Here is a 15,070-nt window from a genome sequence, read left to right as displayed (position 1 = left end):
GAACTGAGTTTGACATCAACGAGGCCAATGTATTATCATAGAGAAACACCAAATACAATGTGTTGTAGGGCTCGTCCGGGATTTGAACCCGGGACCTCTCGCACCCGAAGCGAGAATCATACCCCTAGACCAACGAGCCACACAAAATGGGAAACTCTCAAAGCAATGATTTCGGTAAACAGTTTTGGTGATTGTTCAGGTAAGAATCAGAGAGCATCGCCTGTCAATCCTTCACATTGAAGAAAGTAGCTAAGTAGTTTTTCTCCTGCTTCCAATATCTATGCTATCCTTGAAATGTAGAGTTTCGTTGAGACAACATGCTCTAGAAATGAGTTTGACGCCCACAAGGAATCATCTGTACTCGCATTGCAATATTTGCATGGCAGAGCAGCCGTGCCATATCCTGGTCTTTGGTCCATGAAAGGAATAGAGCAGCAGAAACACACGACACACCAGCAATGAATGATGAATGAAAGAATAAAAGGATGTTTTGCTGCCTTTTTATCTACTAGTTAACGTAAGCTTGGTAAAAAGAAAAATATTGAATTCCCTGTGCTGCAGAAAGGCTACCAAGGCTACTGGCAGCATTAAAGGTGAAATGTTTTCCAGTGTGTTACTCAATGCATGAGTTGTGAACGAATCAGTACACCTTAAATGTCAATATGACAACATTCTATGGACTTTTATTGACTCATGACATAGGCTCTAGAGACAATTGGCACCACACCTATGTGCTCTTTGGTCGGTATAATGACTGAATGATTTTTGTTTTTGTTCTGTACAAACACACGTCAGATGAACAGATCAGAGGCGAGTCCTGGAGGCCAGTAATCAATGTCTGACAATGATTAGGTTATTGAATCATTTCACACAGCAAATCACTTTATAATTAAGTGCCATTTTGTTCATGCTGTAGTTCTTCTGTAGTGCTACAAAAAAAAAACATTTGTACTGCAGATGGATTTAAACTCAGGGGGAGGCCTCAGGATATAATCTAACTCAAACCTTCCACCTCCAATAATCCCTATTACTTTCGTGATAATATAGTAACAGTTCTTTGTGTACTTGGTATTACCAAACAAGTTTTCAATTAATCAATCCACAGAATAATTGATCTTTCTAGGGTACCTTTGCAGTTATATTCAATTTTATAAAACTGAATACATGATTAAACAATTAAAATAGATGTTTATTTTACTTTCGTCTTTTTAGTATAACAACGTTCTGCTTCAATGTAATATATTTGTAGTCCACTGTAGTAGCTGAATTTAATTACACTGAAATCAGGGGAATTAGTCTTCTGTGTTTGTTCACAAAGACAACAGATGTCTGCTGATAGATAACTGGATGAAACTAGGGCTAAATGTTTCCTATTGTTAGCTTCTCATTTTTAATATTCATCCTCTTTTGATTGAATGAATGACTTTAGTTAAATGTCAATACAATGCATCTGCTGCGTTAGCTAAGCACAAATCATGTGCTTTACATTATTGCCGTTCTCATTCTCTACCCTTGCATGGCATTCACATGGTTTTTTTTTGCCCTCTCTAATGTAGACTGTTTTGACTCGCTTAAAGTGTATACATGCTCATTCACATTAACTTCACATTTATTCATTTGGCAGATTCTTTGGTCCAAAGAGGGGTACTAATGAGCTTTAATGGGGGAGGGGGGGCTGGCTGCAGGGTTTCCAACCTGTTGTGGATTTGATTAGGTTCTTATTAAGGCCTGTGAAATGTGCATAATTGAGATGGCTGCAAACAAAAAGGCAGAAAACACAGTCCAAAAAATTAAGTGTTATTTGGAAATGTCCTTGTAATTAAAAACGGGCCTCTTAAGTGTTGTTGTTTGGAACTATTAAAGATTATGCCCAGATTATTTACCAGGGATGTAATGCTGTGCATGCATGCATGTGTGAGATAGGACTCAAATGCAGAGAATTCACAGGAGAGCAGGTGCTGGTGAAAAGAGTAACATCTTTACTCATAGTAAATGGGCAGGTATCAGGTAAAACATTCAAGTGGGAATGATTCAGGAAGGACAATGTCAGGAAGTGGTTTTATAATGGTATCACAATAAACCAGGTAATAGCAAAGACATGTTACATGTTTCCAGATAAGTTTTGCGCTGCAGCAATGTTGAGCCATCTAATCAGTAATTTCTGAAATGCAGGTTGAAAGTGTGAATGTGTGTGTGAGATGTAGAACGTTAATCAGCCAAATCATGTGCATTTTTAGCTACGGTCTTTTAAATCAGTAATTTTGCCCCTTGTGCAATTGCCAATATGTATTTATTAAGAATTTTACCAGCAAATGTCCACAAAGTGTTCAGGTGTAAAAAAAAAAAAGAAAGCAAGCAGAGAAGAAAAGACAAACTGCAAACAGTTAAAATCAATAGCTTTAGTTAGCTAAAAGAGATAATACCCAGGCATAAGTGATGGAAATATGGTTAAGACATTGTACTTCCAAGATTCCATATGATAGTAATACACATGCAAACTTAACCAAACCAATGTTAAACCTATATCAATGGTAGTCAAATAATACCCTGTTTAAAATCAATTTAAATGAGCACGTTTGTCCAAATACCACTTATGGGTGTTCGTCGGTCGCTGTGAGGAATCGCTGAAATTTCACCTTCAGTCTGATTCATTGCGTTCTCCTCCCTCCCCCACAGTACGGGTACCCAGCTGACCGGCGATCGATTGCAGGCGGCGTCCCTCCTCAGACCATCACCCCACAGACGCTGCAAGGCAAGACGGTGAGTCTCCTCCCATGCACTCCACTCTGTCAGATGCAGCCCACTGATCAACTGCTTACAATGAGCTCTCACAAAGAGGGAATACAATTTTGAGAACATTACCCCAATCAAAAAACACCCTCTGCTGTCCGTCACTGACATCACTCGCCCACAAAATTCCGACGTGGCTTTTAGCAGCTCGCTGTTTGTCACAGTGTGTGCATTCGGTTATTTCACTGTGTTCCAAGCAATGACACAGTGTGTGTGCGTGTGCGTGTGCGTGTGCGTGTGCCTGTGCGTGTGTATGTGTTTGTGCGTGTGAGAGAGACCTTCCTGTGTTTTTGTCTCTGCAGGAGTGTGTGCACCCTGTTTACATGACATATTATGCCCACTGTAGTTTAAAAAAAATTGTATGTAGACGGGGGTAATATTCAAAAACAAAAATCTCATATTAGTTTACAGTCACAAATTTCTGAAGTTCTGTGCATCAGAAACTACAACACAATGGACAAATGCAAGGATGTCTTTGGTTACTCCAGGAAATTTGTCATATTGTCTGAAGCGACTTTAGAATCACCTCATTTGTTTTCGCAAAAATGTTTGACTTTAATGTCGGGACGTCCCTTCGCCCACTGTACTGTGGACACTACACTGCAAGATGAATAGCGAACACCCTCTAATGTGAGGCTGTTATCTGAAATGTCTTTTATTACTGTTCAAAGTCAACAGGGTAGTCATCTGCATATAATGATAATCTGAATGGAAATAGTTGGTTGAAATGCATTTCAGGATTATAATTGTCTTTATTGGACTATTAAAAAGTCCTGGCAGATCATTGTTGTGTCTCCTCTCTAAGGTCACTGCATTATGTTTCACGACAGTTAGTCGGTGCCTGTTGTTTTTATCAGTGTGGCAGCTCTTCTCTCCTCTATGTGTTGCCCTGTGCAGCCCGAGGAGTTAACGCTGCTGCTGATCAAGCTCCGCCGGCAGCAGGCGGAGCTCAACAGCCTGCGGGAGCACACAGTAACTCAGCTTATGGCCCTGGGTATGGAGGGGCCCAACGCCAAGGTCAGCACTGAGTGTCTACATACATGTGTGCATGTGCTTTCCCAACCAAAATGCCACTTTTCTGTGTTGTGTGTCTGCAGCGGGAGGTTCCTTGTGTTAGACTGGTTATTTACTCCAAATAAAATTGAAATTGGTGTGTTTGGAAAGGTTCTGTGAGCAAACAACAGAATACTTGGTATTACACTGGGGCCCCCTAACCCCATTATATATTATTATAAACATTGTGATTTTGTTTACTTTTTAAACTCTAGACCATGAAGAAAAGTTCAATAATACACTTAATATAATACACAGTATGTATAAGTCATATTTCCCCAAAATATATTACCATATGTCAGTCAGTTTTTTTAGTTTTATTTCAGCAACATTTTTATAAACCTTTTGGCTTGATCTTAGTCAGTTAAATTAAGTATTGTGACAAAAAATTATTCCAATAAAGTTATTTATTAACCCTTTTTAAAAGGATTAAACAAATTATGGTTATAAGAGCATTGAATAATTTTCTTTTTTTAATGTTATAAAGAAATAAATGAAAGGGGGAGCACAGGTTATTTGTGTAGATGCTGTGAACTGAGCTCACAGCAACAATCTGTTAGCAGAAAGTTAAACCTTCAGCAGTCAGGTTACATGTAAGGATTTATTTACTATGTCTGTGTAACATCTGGTCACTGTCTGAACAAACTAAAAGGCTGATTATGAAGCCAGGACAATGTACTGCAGTACAAAAACATAAATAACAAAGGAAGAAAAAAGTACCATAGGAAATTATAGTAATATTACCATAAACTGTGGTATTCCACTAGAAAGAAATATGCAGGCTAGGATAAAAAACATGAACTTCTTCATAAATTCTCCCTAAATAATACTACTAAGTTTTTATCACAACACATGTTTATGTCAATCGATAAAGTGGCAGTTTGTCCAATTATTCCATCAAGATGATATTTGAGAGAATAAACATAAAACATACACTCTTAATAAAACAAGAAATCATGATGGCATGATTGGCAAATCCTAAATAACTAGCTCAATAAACCTAAACTCCAAAACCACTGCCAATTCTACTGGAGGTACCAAATTAGAAATTGTTATCACAGGTCCATAACAAAGTTGACTAGATGCAACTGATCGATTTGGGACGTTCTAGTGTCAAACTTTTCATTGCCCCTATGTTAACACACCAAATTCAATTCAATTTTGCAGTATCGGTGTGGGACTAGTGTGTGTGCAGACTGGTGGGTGTGTCGGTTTCATGCTGGGGATTGGTGCCTTCTTTTGTTCTTCCGTTTGTCCCTTTGCATGTCGGCTTGAGGTTTCTGTGCAGTTGTTAGCCGGGACTTTATGGATGCATCAGAGCTGATGCATTAAACATTTGGTGCCCTCCTTTCTTAGCTTGATGTGCCACATAAGTTCTTGTTTGAACCCATTGAACCCAGTGTGCTGTCTGTTTGTTTATATGTTAACTTAATCAGTGGAGTTTATTTGGAAGACTCTGGGTTGTTTCATTATGCATGTACAGTAAGCATGCTCGAAGTTTTGTAAATGTCATAATTCAAATTGCAGAAAAGCTATGCTAACTGGCAGCAGCTTTCCAGTATGCATGTCTTAAGAGCTGGGCAGATACAGTATTGGTTTAGATTTTGGATATGATAATGTTGTAACTGAGCTCAAATATTGTGTTTTTCCTGGTCAGTAAGGTTTCATCAGTTCCTTATTTAATTTATTTTGTGTTCCCTAACTTCTTTTACTGTTTTAGCTAGGGCAAATGATCAATGTTTCAACTTTTACACCATAGCAGCATAACTACTGGGTGTTTCCTGACTGTAAATATATGAATGTATCACCCAAACCTAGATGTACCGCACATATTACAAACACAACACAACAATAGGAGCACAAGGTGGGTTTTTATCCAATCCAAAATTTGAGAAATTCTGCAAAACCATAAATTGTAAATTAATGCATGTTACCATTATTGCAAATATTGGGGATGGTTTGTCACGATGAACAGCGGGTGGGAATCCAGGTGCCTTTAAATCGAGCAAGCATTCAAAAGAGCAATCGATCCTCAAATGATGAAACACAATGTAAAAAGCAGGATGGATTTCTGTTTGTTTCACGTGATTGTTTGAGGAACTTTACAGTCTCTCATTAACGTTCCACACAGATCCGATGTTTTTGTCCACTGAAACTTGTTTGGGTCACATGCTTCGAACTGGGTTCGTGTCCATTTTGCATCTTGCTTTTCTCGATTCCACAACTTTTCCACCTCAGCCCTGTGTAACAACCTTTGTGGAATATTTCAATATTTTTAGTAAAATTTCCACTCAAGCGCATGAAGACAGGTGGAAGGAAACCTACCTACAGAATCGACATCTTTTTAACTTTGCTGCATGACTGTAGATAAGGTCATGACCCTTCTTACTCGGCTGTTATCTTTATATATGTCAGTTAAGGTTAATGAGACAACTCAGTTCAACCCTATAACTACACAGGCTGATGTTGGACGATTGTGCAAAAACCCATTTTATGCTCCAGGTCTTTTTTTAACCATTCAGTGCCAGCTAGTATTCGTCTTTATAGACTGTCTACAATATCATCATGGCAGCTATGGTATGGTTATGGTTAGGGAAAGGCTGTTGTTATGACAAATAAACTATGATTGATATAAGTTAGGAAACTCAAACACTTTGGGTAAGGGTTAGTTGACACTCAAGTTGTCATCATAAAAAAAGAATGTTTCAATATTAAATATGCAGCTCTGCATCTCAATTAATCTTCTATCACATCCTCCTCTTCCTCTTTTCATGATCTCCCCCTTTTTCTTTTGAAATGTGCCTTTGACTTCCCCTTCTCTGTCATCTCCCTCCTTCTCTCGGCTGCTTCTGTCCATGGCCTCACTTTTCCTGCCTCCTCTCCTCCTTGTTGGGCTGCTACTGCAGACTGACGTTCTTTCTCATCACCTCCAGAGGAACCTTATTTACCTGGACAGCCAGGTGAGAACCTCTCAGCCAACACATGGATTCATGTCTGTCTCTGGCTACTTCTCTTCCTGTCTTGATTTCATTTGACTTATCTTTGCCCTTTCACCACTTTAACAAAATACTTACTAATCTTTAGGCTACCACAAGTGAAACATGCAGATTGCAATTAGCCTGTTAGAGCATGCAGTAGGTAATTCCCAGTTAAGGAGCACCTACGTACTAACCAATGAAAGCAAGTGCTGTCTAGATGGAATACCCATCACAGCCTTTATAAATACACACTGCTTGACACTTTAATTGTATGTGCCCAAGAGCAACAGCACTTAACCTTGGACACTCTAGATCAGAACAGCTCCAACAACAAACTTAGCGAAGTGCAGGGAGGTAAATGTGACATTTTAGTTTCAATGGAGTCGTTATAGGGAGCAAAGATAAGAGAAAATAACAGCAGGAATTTAATTTCCAATATGATTTAATATGTCTGTGGTGTATTTGCTCCACCTGCTTCTGTCATTAATGTAAGAAATAATATGGATTTTCCCACTGCAATCTCATTAAGACTGTGTTGCAGAATGCTCCGCATGCCAGGCTAATTGGAAGAAAAACATGAGCAGTTGACAGTTCACAGAGGCATTGCCCGATCATGGCAGGCATTTAAATGGGCTGTTTATTTCTGGCCTGTAGGTTGCAGCTCGCCTTCCCACAGTTCTTGCATTATTGAATATGACTGCTTGGCTCTGAAAAGGTCATGTGCTTTGGGGAGAGAACCGCCTTGGACAGGATATGTAGGAGTGAGAAACTAGGAGTTTGCAAGCTAACTGGAAACATTGTTTTTAGATGGGTCTGCTGGAGTTATTCAGTTATTATTATTCGTCTTCGAATGACAAATTTCTATCCTCTGTCATTTATCTTGTTTCATGTTCATTTAACATAACAGAGCAATATATTCGTAATTTTAGCCTATTTACTTTAAAACACATATACTACATATGTTAAACCTTTTTGTGATAGGGGTAGTTTCTCCCTCAGTAGACATTGGTCAGTAGGTCTTTCATTTAAAATCATGTCTGTATGCTTAATCACTCACCTTGCAGGGATTTAGTTATTATTGGTCTTATTTTTGTAGCTCTGGACATCGCTTCACTCTGTTATAATAACAGTATTGTCACAAACAGATTAATTATCTCCTTGTATGGGGGTAAACACGCACACCAAGCACTTCATATGTTGGTTTTAGGCCCTCGTACAAATAAAGAAGGTACAGTAGGTCAAGGTTGAACCAGAATCCGATCTGTACACTCTAAACAGTTTGGATAGGATTTTACAGTTCACCTTCACTGACTAACTAATCTGTTTACAATGTGTATGTAAGAGTGTCTGAGTGTCCTGCCCCATTGGACCTATTTTTATTGATACTTTACTGAATTACTTGTCAGTGAATAATAATTGTGTCGGGACAGATGGTGCGGATGGCCAGACGCCACAAAATATAACTCGAGTTACAATAATAAACTTAGTTTCTCCTAGACTGGATTGATATTTGACATTGCCTAGTAATGCAGTTAAAGGTGATGTTGTTGTTTTGGGGAATGTCTAAAATGCACACCTATACCAATAAAAAGTTACTTTAAATAAGAAAGTTAGACTTAGCTAATAACAAGTCTCAGATGTTCAAACTCTTTTGACTTATTCAATCCAATGGACATGCGGAAAACTTACCCGAAAACCAACATATATTTATTTAAATGTAGGGACCTGAGGGAGCTGAGGACAGTTCTGGACACATTCAGACCAAAGATAATTGTGTTTTGCTCACACAAAAGCATTAGGATCAATGGACATCTCTAGTGCTTAATGTACTTGATTCATTTAAACCAATGTCAAATCTCTGAAATGTTCAACCCTTATTAGGTATTTGTGAGAAGTTGATCGTATTCGCGACAGCAGAACACAGACGTGTTATTACACCACTGTATCTCCTGTTTCTCCATGGTGCTCCAATAGACGAAGGAGAATGAGCCCCTAATCTTCATGATTCATACTATGATCGAGAACTCGGCACCGAGGCCACAACTCTACCAGCAAGTAAGGTGTTCGGCAGGCTCTGGCTTGGAACAGTTTCAGCAGTCCACTTGGGTTTGGACGAATCGTATATATATATACTGTTGTTGGGTCAAAAGCTCACGGCAATCATGCAATTTTTTGTTTAAGAATTTTTTAAGTTGTATTCATCAAAACAAAACAAAAGAAATTTGGCTCAACAACAAAAACATTTCAGTGGACTTTGATTGGAGAGTTCAATCTTAAATAAAAACAACTAATGTGCATAATGTAAACATACAGCTATCGTTAACTCCACGTAGCTTGGGATTTGATTTCCCAAGATGGAAATCTCTGTTTATACTAAACAAACTCTTTAATTTTAAGTTGACTGAACTGAAACCGACTCAAAGCAGACCTTTGCCCTGGTAGTCCAGTGGTTGTGTATCCACGTCCCCCCCCTTCACCATCAACCTCTTGTTTTACCACTTTGGATGCAGTCAGTCCCTCCATCAGCCAGCTGTTACTCAGTGATCCTTCCCAGATGTCATTACAGCATTATATAAAGTGTATATAAAGTTGTTTTTGGTTCCAGCACATCTCATTTCATTATTTTCTGTTTGATGCTGTTAGAACAGACCTGAAACGAGCATGGCTTACGGTGTAATTCTACATAGTTATGGAATTCTCCTCTCTCCATCTGTCTTCATTGTTGGGTTACACTTTGGAAATGCTTACACTGCTTGTCTTCAAGTTCATTTTTCCACATATTTGTGTTTTATGTGGCTCTGCATAAAATAGTGCTCCATTTTTGTAGTACATAAGGTATTATTAAAGGGATAGTTCTAGGTTTCACTTTCCTTTTGAGAGCGAGACGAGCAGATTGATATCTAGAAGGCAGATTATGAATCAGGATGTGGTTAAACTAGAAGCGTGGAAAAGATTGGAAGCAGGGGGAAACGGCTATCCAAAGTTTGAAATGATTCCTGCCAACATATCTGAGGCTCACTAACTGACATGTTGTATCGCATTTGTTTAATTTGTACATAAACAGAAAGGTAGAAACAATTGTTTGTGTGTTTAGAGTGAGTTACACTTTGGAACTATTCATCCACAAAATGAATTTTCCTACACTCATCCGGAGTTGACAGCAGGGTGCTCCAGACGTCCCTCTCCCCAGCAATGTTTTCCAACTCCTCCTGTGGGACACCAAGGCATTCGCAGGCCAGATGGGATATCTAATCCCACCAGTGAGGCCTGCGTCTACCTTGAGGTTTTCTACCAGATGGATGTGCCCAGAGAAACCTCCAAAGGAAGGCACACAAGAGGATCCTAATCAGATGCCCAAACCACCTCAAGTCCTTTGACGCAAAGGAGCAGCAGCTTTTTTCCAAGTTAATTTTGGCTACTTATATCCGTCATGTCATTCTTTCTCTCACAACCTAAAGTTGATGACCATAGATGATGGTAAATCAAATGCTTTGCCTTCTGGCTAAACTCCGTCGTTACTTCAAGGATCCGGTACGATTTCTGTGATACTGCTGACGCCGCACAACTTCATCTGTCCTTTTCCTACTCAACTTTCCAGTCAAGGCCCAAAGAAACTTAAACTCCTGCGCTTGGTGCAGCACATCATTGCTAGTCCAGAAGGAGATATATACCATTTTCCAGCAGAGAACCATCTCATCTAGGCCTCTTCATACTCAGTGAACAGATTAAACAAACGATACAACATGTTAAAGGTCCAGTGTGTAGGAGACAAACCTGGGAGACAAACAGAGCTGACAAACTGGGATTGGGAGCACAGAGTCTAAATACACAAGAGAGGATAGTTGGACACAGGTGAAAGAAATGAGGGTGGGGCAGGAAGTAGAACATCCAACAGACACACAAGGTCTGATATATCAAAATAAAACAGGAAATTATTTTTAATAAATCAGTCCAAAGAGTTCCATAAAGGTGACAGTAAATTCCTTCTTGGTCTCCAGGGATCTATTCTAAGAAAATCATGGAGGACTTTGGTTGGATTTATCTCTTGGTTTGAAAACCAAAGGTTGTTATTCTCTCGTAAATGGTCCAACTGTAAAAACACAATGTAGAAATTATATTCTATTCATACAGCACTGATTTCACAGGCTGAACTGAAATAAGCACCAGTTAGCACCAAAGACGGCTGTCTGCATGTTCCAGGATTTGGTTCTCTGAGTTGGGTCTCACCACTGCTAAAAAAGCAGAAAGACCCCTTCCGGGAATATTTGAAGATATATAAAATACTTGAATAATACAATTTGTCGGATATGTTGTTTTCCATTAAAGAAAGTCCAATTACCTGGTTTGCAATTGATGATTGACATCAGCACTACCTCCTTCTTTAAACAAATCCGGAATACACAACTTAAGTTTTAAGTTTAATTTTGAGTACTGGATAGAAGATCCTACATCGCTGAAAGATAATTCTTTCCACATCAAATGTGTGTGCGACCCTTAAGATGGACCAGGTTTGGTTGTGATGTCACAAATCCAGCTTGCAAGTAACTGTCTGAACTCAGACTTTCAGCAAGCACTGAAAATGACTCCCCCTCCAATAGCTGTTGATGTCAAACTCTGAAGATAATGCTGATGAACGTATCCCATGTCGAGATTTGATTCATATACAGAGTATGGTTGTGTGGGGCTTAGTTTTACTTGTATTAGTGTGCATCTGTGCTCTCTGGCTACACCTCTCTCTGACTTTATCTTCATTATAATATTCAGCAACTGCGTCCCTGGTAACACCTGGGTAAACAGCTTCAAGGGAAATTAAACAGGATTAGTGAATATGCACCGAGCGCTCATCCCTTCATCCCCTCGCTCACCGCCTCTGGAATGAGCAGCAGGAGGCAAATTATGAAGATTTCTTTACTCACTCTGCGGCATTTGTGGAAAAAAATGACTTGTAATCCAACAGAGCTCTATTTATATCACACCTTTAATTGAATTCTTGCACTTCCAGAAAGACAGCACATTAGTCATCCCTTTGGTTAACACAGACTAGAGACAACATTAAGTTTCGTAACGAAGATGTCAGGTCATTCTTCTCCCCCAAATTGCATGAAACAGCATTCTGAGTAGAGAACTCTTCATTGCTGGGGCTCGCTGCTCTCCATCCTAACTGATGTGTTGTTGTCGCCCCCTGCTGCCTGTCTCTGACCCTGCCGCCTCGTTTCAGGTCACCCCAGATGACTATAAGGACAGCTCCTTCAGCCAGCGCCCAGAGGAGGCCGACATAGACGTAAGCCAAGCACAGCCTTCAGTCAGAAACATTTAAACTTCACATACACTTTAGTTCATCTGTGTGTGTGTGTGTTTGTGTGTGCGTGTTAGACCAAGCTGAGCAGGCTGTGTGAGCAGGACAAGGCGTTGAGGATGCAGGAGGAGAAAGTGCAGCAGTTGCACAGAGAGAAGGTACAGCGGTCTGCGTGTGTATCAATGCTTTTAAGTATCCATAAAAGAAATCATTACATTTTAAAGTGAAAATGTGTCAGGTTATGGTGAGTCTCCAGCAAAAGAAGTAAATGTCCTCTGAAGTCATGGATATTGTGTGTTTGTGTGTGTGTGTGTGTCTGTGTGCGTGTGCGTGCGGATGCATGTGTTTGTGTGACAGCACACTCTGGAGACGGCCCTGCTGTCAGCCAGTCAGGAGCTGAGTGAACAGAGCGGCTCCAGTGCTGCAGCCACACAGAGCCTGGTCCAGCAGAGGGACGTGCTGCAGAACGGCCTCCTGAGCACCTGCAGAGAGCTGTCCAGAGTCAGCTCTGTAAGTACAACTCAATACACTCTCTCTCACACATGCACGCACCATTGCAGGACAAGTTGAATAGGTCCGGTAATCAGGTTGAACTAACAAACAGTGCTTCTCAGAGGGGTGCAATGCTTGTAGAGACCACTGCTACTGGAAGTGTTACAAGATATATTTGGGATCTATTGTTACCTCCGCCACAGAGGTTATGTTTTCAGTTTTGTCTGTTTGTTGGTTGGTTGGTTGGTTGTATTTTCGTAAGCACGATTATGCACAAAAACTAGAGGATGGATTACCATGAAACCTGGTGGAAGGATGCAGCATGTTTTTTTATATTTTCATTGATTTCTCAGAGAATAATTCTGAGAATGGATCTTGATTAAAAAATGTGACATGTTTAGGGGACTGGTGTTTGTCGCTGTGTGTATTTTGTTGTGGATCCAAATAAAAATCTGGATCCAGGGAATTTAAATGTGGTTTCATAAGGGGACTGTTGGGTCTTGGCAGAGTTACACACTCTGCTGAGTGACACTCTAGTCGTCTTTTGGTTTTCATAGAGCTTCACAGTGGCAAACTATTTTTTCTCCGCAAGGTCTTTTAAAAGGCCACTTCACCCAAAGTATTAAAATAAAGTGAATAACATCGAAATTAAATCTAGTTGTATCTGATAATGTAGGACGTTTGATTCAATTTGAGACACCAGCCTCTTCACCAATTCAATGCAGGGGAATGTAATTAGGTTTGTGGGCACAAGATTTAAAAATGACATTGAGAAAATGCATCAGTCCACCTTCATAGAACACACTGTGTAGATTTACTTGAGGAACCCCCCTTTGACAACCGTGGACAGTGTGGTCTGTGAAAAGGACACTACTCCTTCCCAATCCCCCAGCCTCATTGCTCAAGGAATCCCCCTCAGTCCAACCCCTGTGACTGACTGCCAAAAGATAAGAGAGAGAGACAGTAGTGAGAGGGAGGAGAGGGGGAGAGAGAGGAGATAGTGGGGAGAGAGAGGAGAGAGAGACCAGGAACACTTGTGCACCATCAGGTTTCAGCTTTGACTAATTATAATGAAAACAATACGAGTGTAAAGATGTTATTAATGACAGCAGCAACAATTTTACAGGGAAGACTTGTGACAGAAATATTGCAGAGTCTCCCATTAACACATTTCTTTTATCTCTGGAACAGTGTGTTGAAAACCTGTAGATATACACACAACACATCCAAATGATTTGAAATAGTGTAATACTGTTCTTTGAGAAGTGGAAATTTAGGCATCTACACACATTCACACTCTTGTGACCCTGTTGTTGGCTGGTGCCCTGGTTTCAGGAGTTGGAACGCTCCTGGAGGGATTATGACAGGCTGGAGACAGATGTCACTCAGGCTAAGTCCAACCTGCTAGAGCAGCTGGAGGCCCTAGGCAGCCCACAGGTAATATACACACACACACACGCAGTCACACACTTTGTAGAGTGAAGAAGGTTTTAACAGTGTGTGTGTGTGTGGGTGTGTCCTCAGACAGAGCCTCCAAGCCAGCGGCACATCCAGATCCAGAAGGAGCTGTGGAGGATCCAGGACGTGATGGAGGCTCTGGCCAAAAACAAACCACAGCGGTGCACAGACAACAGTGAGTCTGGAATCACACGTAAATAAGTCACATTCTCAGATTCATTTCTGATGGCTGGGTCACCCTTCCCTTCCAAACATGAAGGTGAACCTGTGGTAGCCTTCAGTTGACATAAAACCCAAGGAGGTAGTTTGTCCAGTTTGGGCTACTGTAAAAAACATGGCAGCCTCCCTAGAGAGGACCCACTCCTGATATAAATATAAAGTATTTAGATATAAAGGCCCATTCTAGGGTAACAAAAGAACAATTTGTACAATCAAAACAATTACACACCAGTGAAAACATCAATGGGATTATTTTATATTCAATTTCTGCCAAATGATCCCTTTCAACTTAATCTTACACAATAGATCTTTAACACTACGGCTCTCTACCCCAAATGATGAGGTATCCAGTCTGTAACTGTGGCAAGAGAAAGAAATATTTCCATCGTGCTAATGAAATGAAATTGCCTCTCTGAAGTACATTTCTGATTCACCTTTGTGTTACTTTAATTTGGATTTAAAAATGTCTTTAAGATGTAAAAGGAAAAACATGACTACAAATGCTGTTTCCCACAATGCTCACGTTCCTTTTCCTCTTTCCTCCATTTGCCGTGTGTTCAACAGATTTCCCTGGCTCCAAACCTCTGTCCAGTCTCCAGAAGAATGAAGTAAGGCACCGTCCCAGCACACACAGCCCATTCTACTGTCCACATTACGCCACACTCGCTTTCAGCTGATTCACATTCGGTTTAGCCTCTGGCTCTAAAAATATGCATCTTTAAAATTTGAGAAGGAAGAGTGATTTTGTGCTTTTGATTTTACCGTAATATCAAAAGGGATGAAA

At 40.2% G+C, this 15,070-nt stretch overlaps 1 protein-coding gene and 1 non-coding gene across 9 annotated transcripts in view; one reads left to right on the top strand and one right to left on the bottom strand.

Annotated features, from left to right (window-relative positions):
* LOC117757407 (pleckstrin homology domain-containing family A member 5-like) overlaps positions 1-15,070 on the top strand; it is a 198,845-nt gene that overhangs the window by 172,206 nt on the left and 11,569 nt on the right. For 3 of the 8 annotated variants that reach the window (XM_034578550.1, XM_034578553.1, XM_034578546.1), the window contains 10 exons: positions 2,677-2,760; positions 3,688-3,807; positions 6,750-6,803; positions 8,796-8,876; positions 12,040-12,102; positions 12,195-12,275; positions 12,475-12,627; positions 13,945-14,046; positions 14,134-14,242; positions 14,851-14,894. In XM_034578550.1, coding sequence (XP_034434441.1) covers positions 2,677-2,760; positions 3,688-3,807; positions 6,750-6,803; positions 8,796-8,876; positions 12,040-12,102; positions 12,195-12,275; positions 12,475-12,627; positions 13,945-14,046; positions 14,134-14,242; positions 14,851-14,894 — 891 coding nt within the window. Of the gene's footprint in view, positions 1-2,676; positions 2,761-3,687; positions 3,808-6,749; positions 6,804-8,795; positions 8,877-12,039; positions 12,103-12,194; positions 12,276-12,474; positions 12,628-13,944; positions 14,047-14,133; positions 14,243-14,847; positions 14,895-15,070 lie in introns of all 8 variants that reach the window. The other 5 variants (XM_034578549.1, XM_034578545.1, XM_034578547.1 and 2 more) reach the window with 4 other exon arrangements.
* trnap-cgg lies at positions 68-139 on the bottom strand. The gene has a single exon. It is a non-coding gene; the product is annotated as a tRNA-Pro (tRNA).

This window comes from Hippoglossus hippoglossus, chromosome 23, assembly GCF_009819705.1.
Source record: "Hippoglossus hippoglossus isolate fHipHip1 chromosome 23, fHipHip1.pri, whole genome shotgun sequence".
NCBI classification, from domain to species: domain Eukaryota; kingdom Metazoa; phylum Chordata; class Actinopteri; order Pleuronectiformes; family Pleuronectidae; genus Hippoglossus; species Hippoglossus hippoglossus.
Note: the sequence above shows the minus strand (reverse complement) of the source record. Positions and strands in the feature narration are given on the sequence as shown.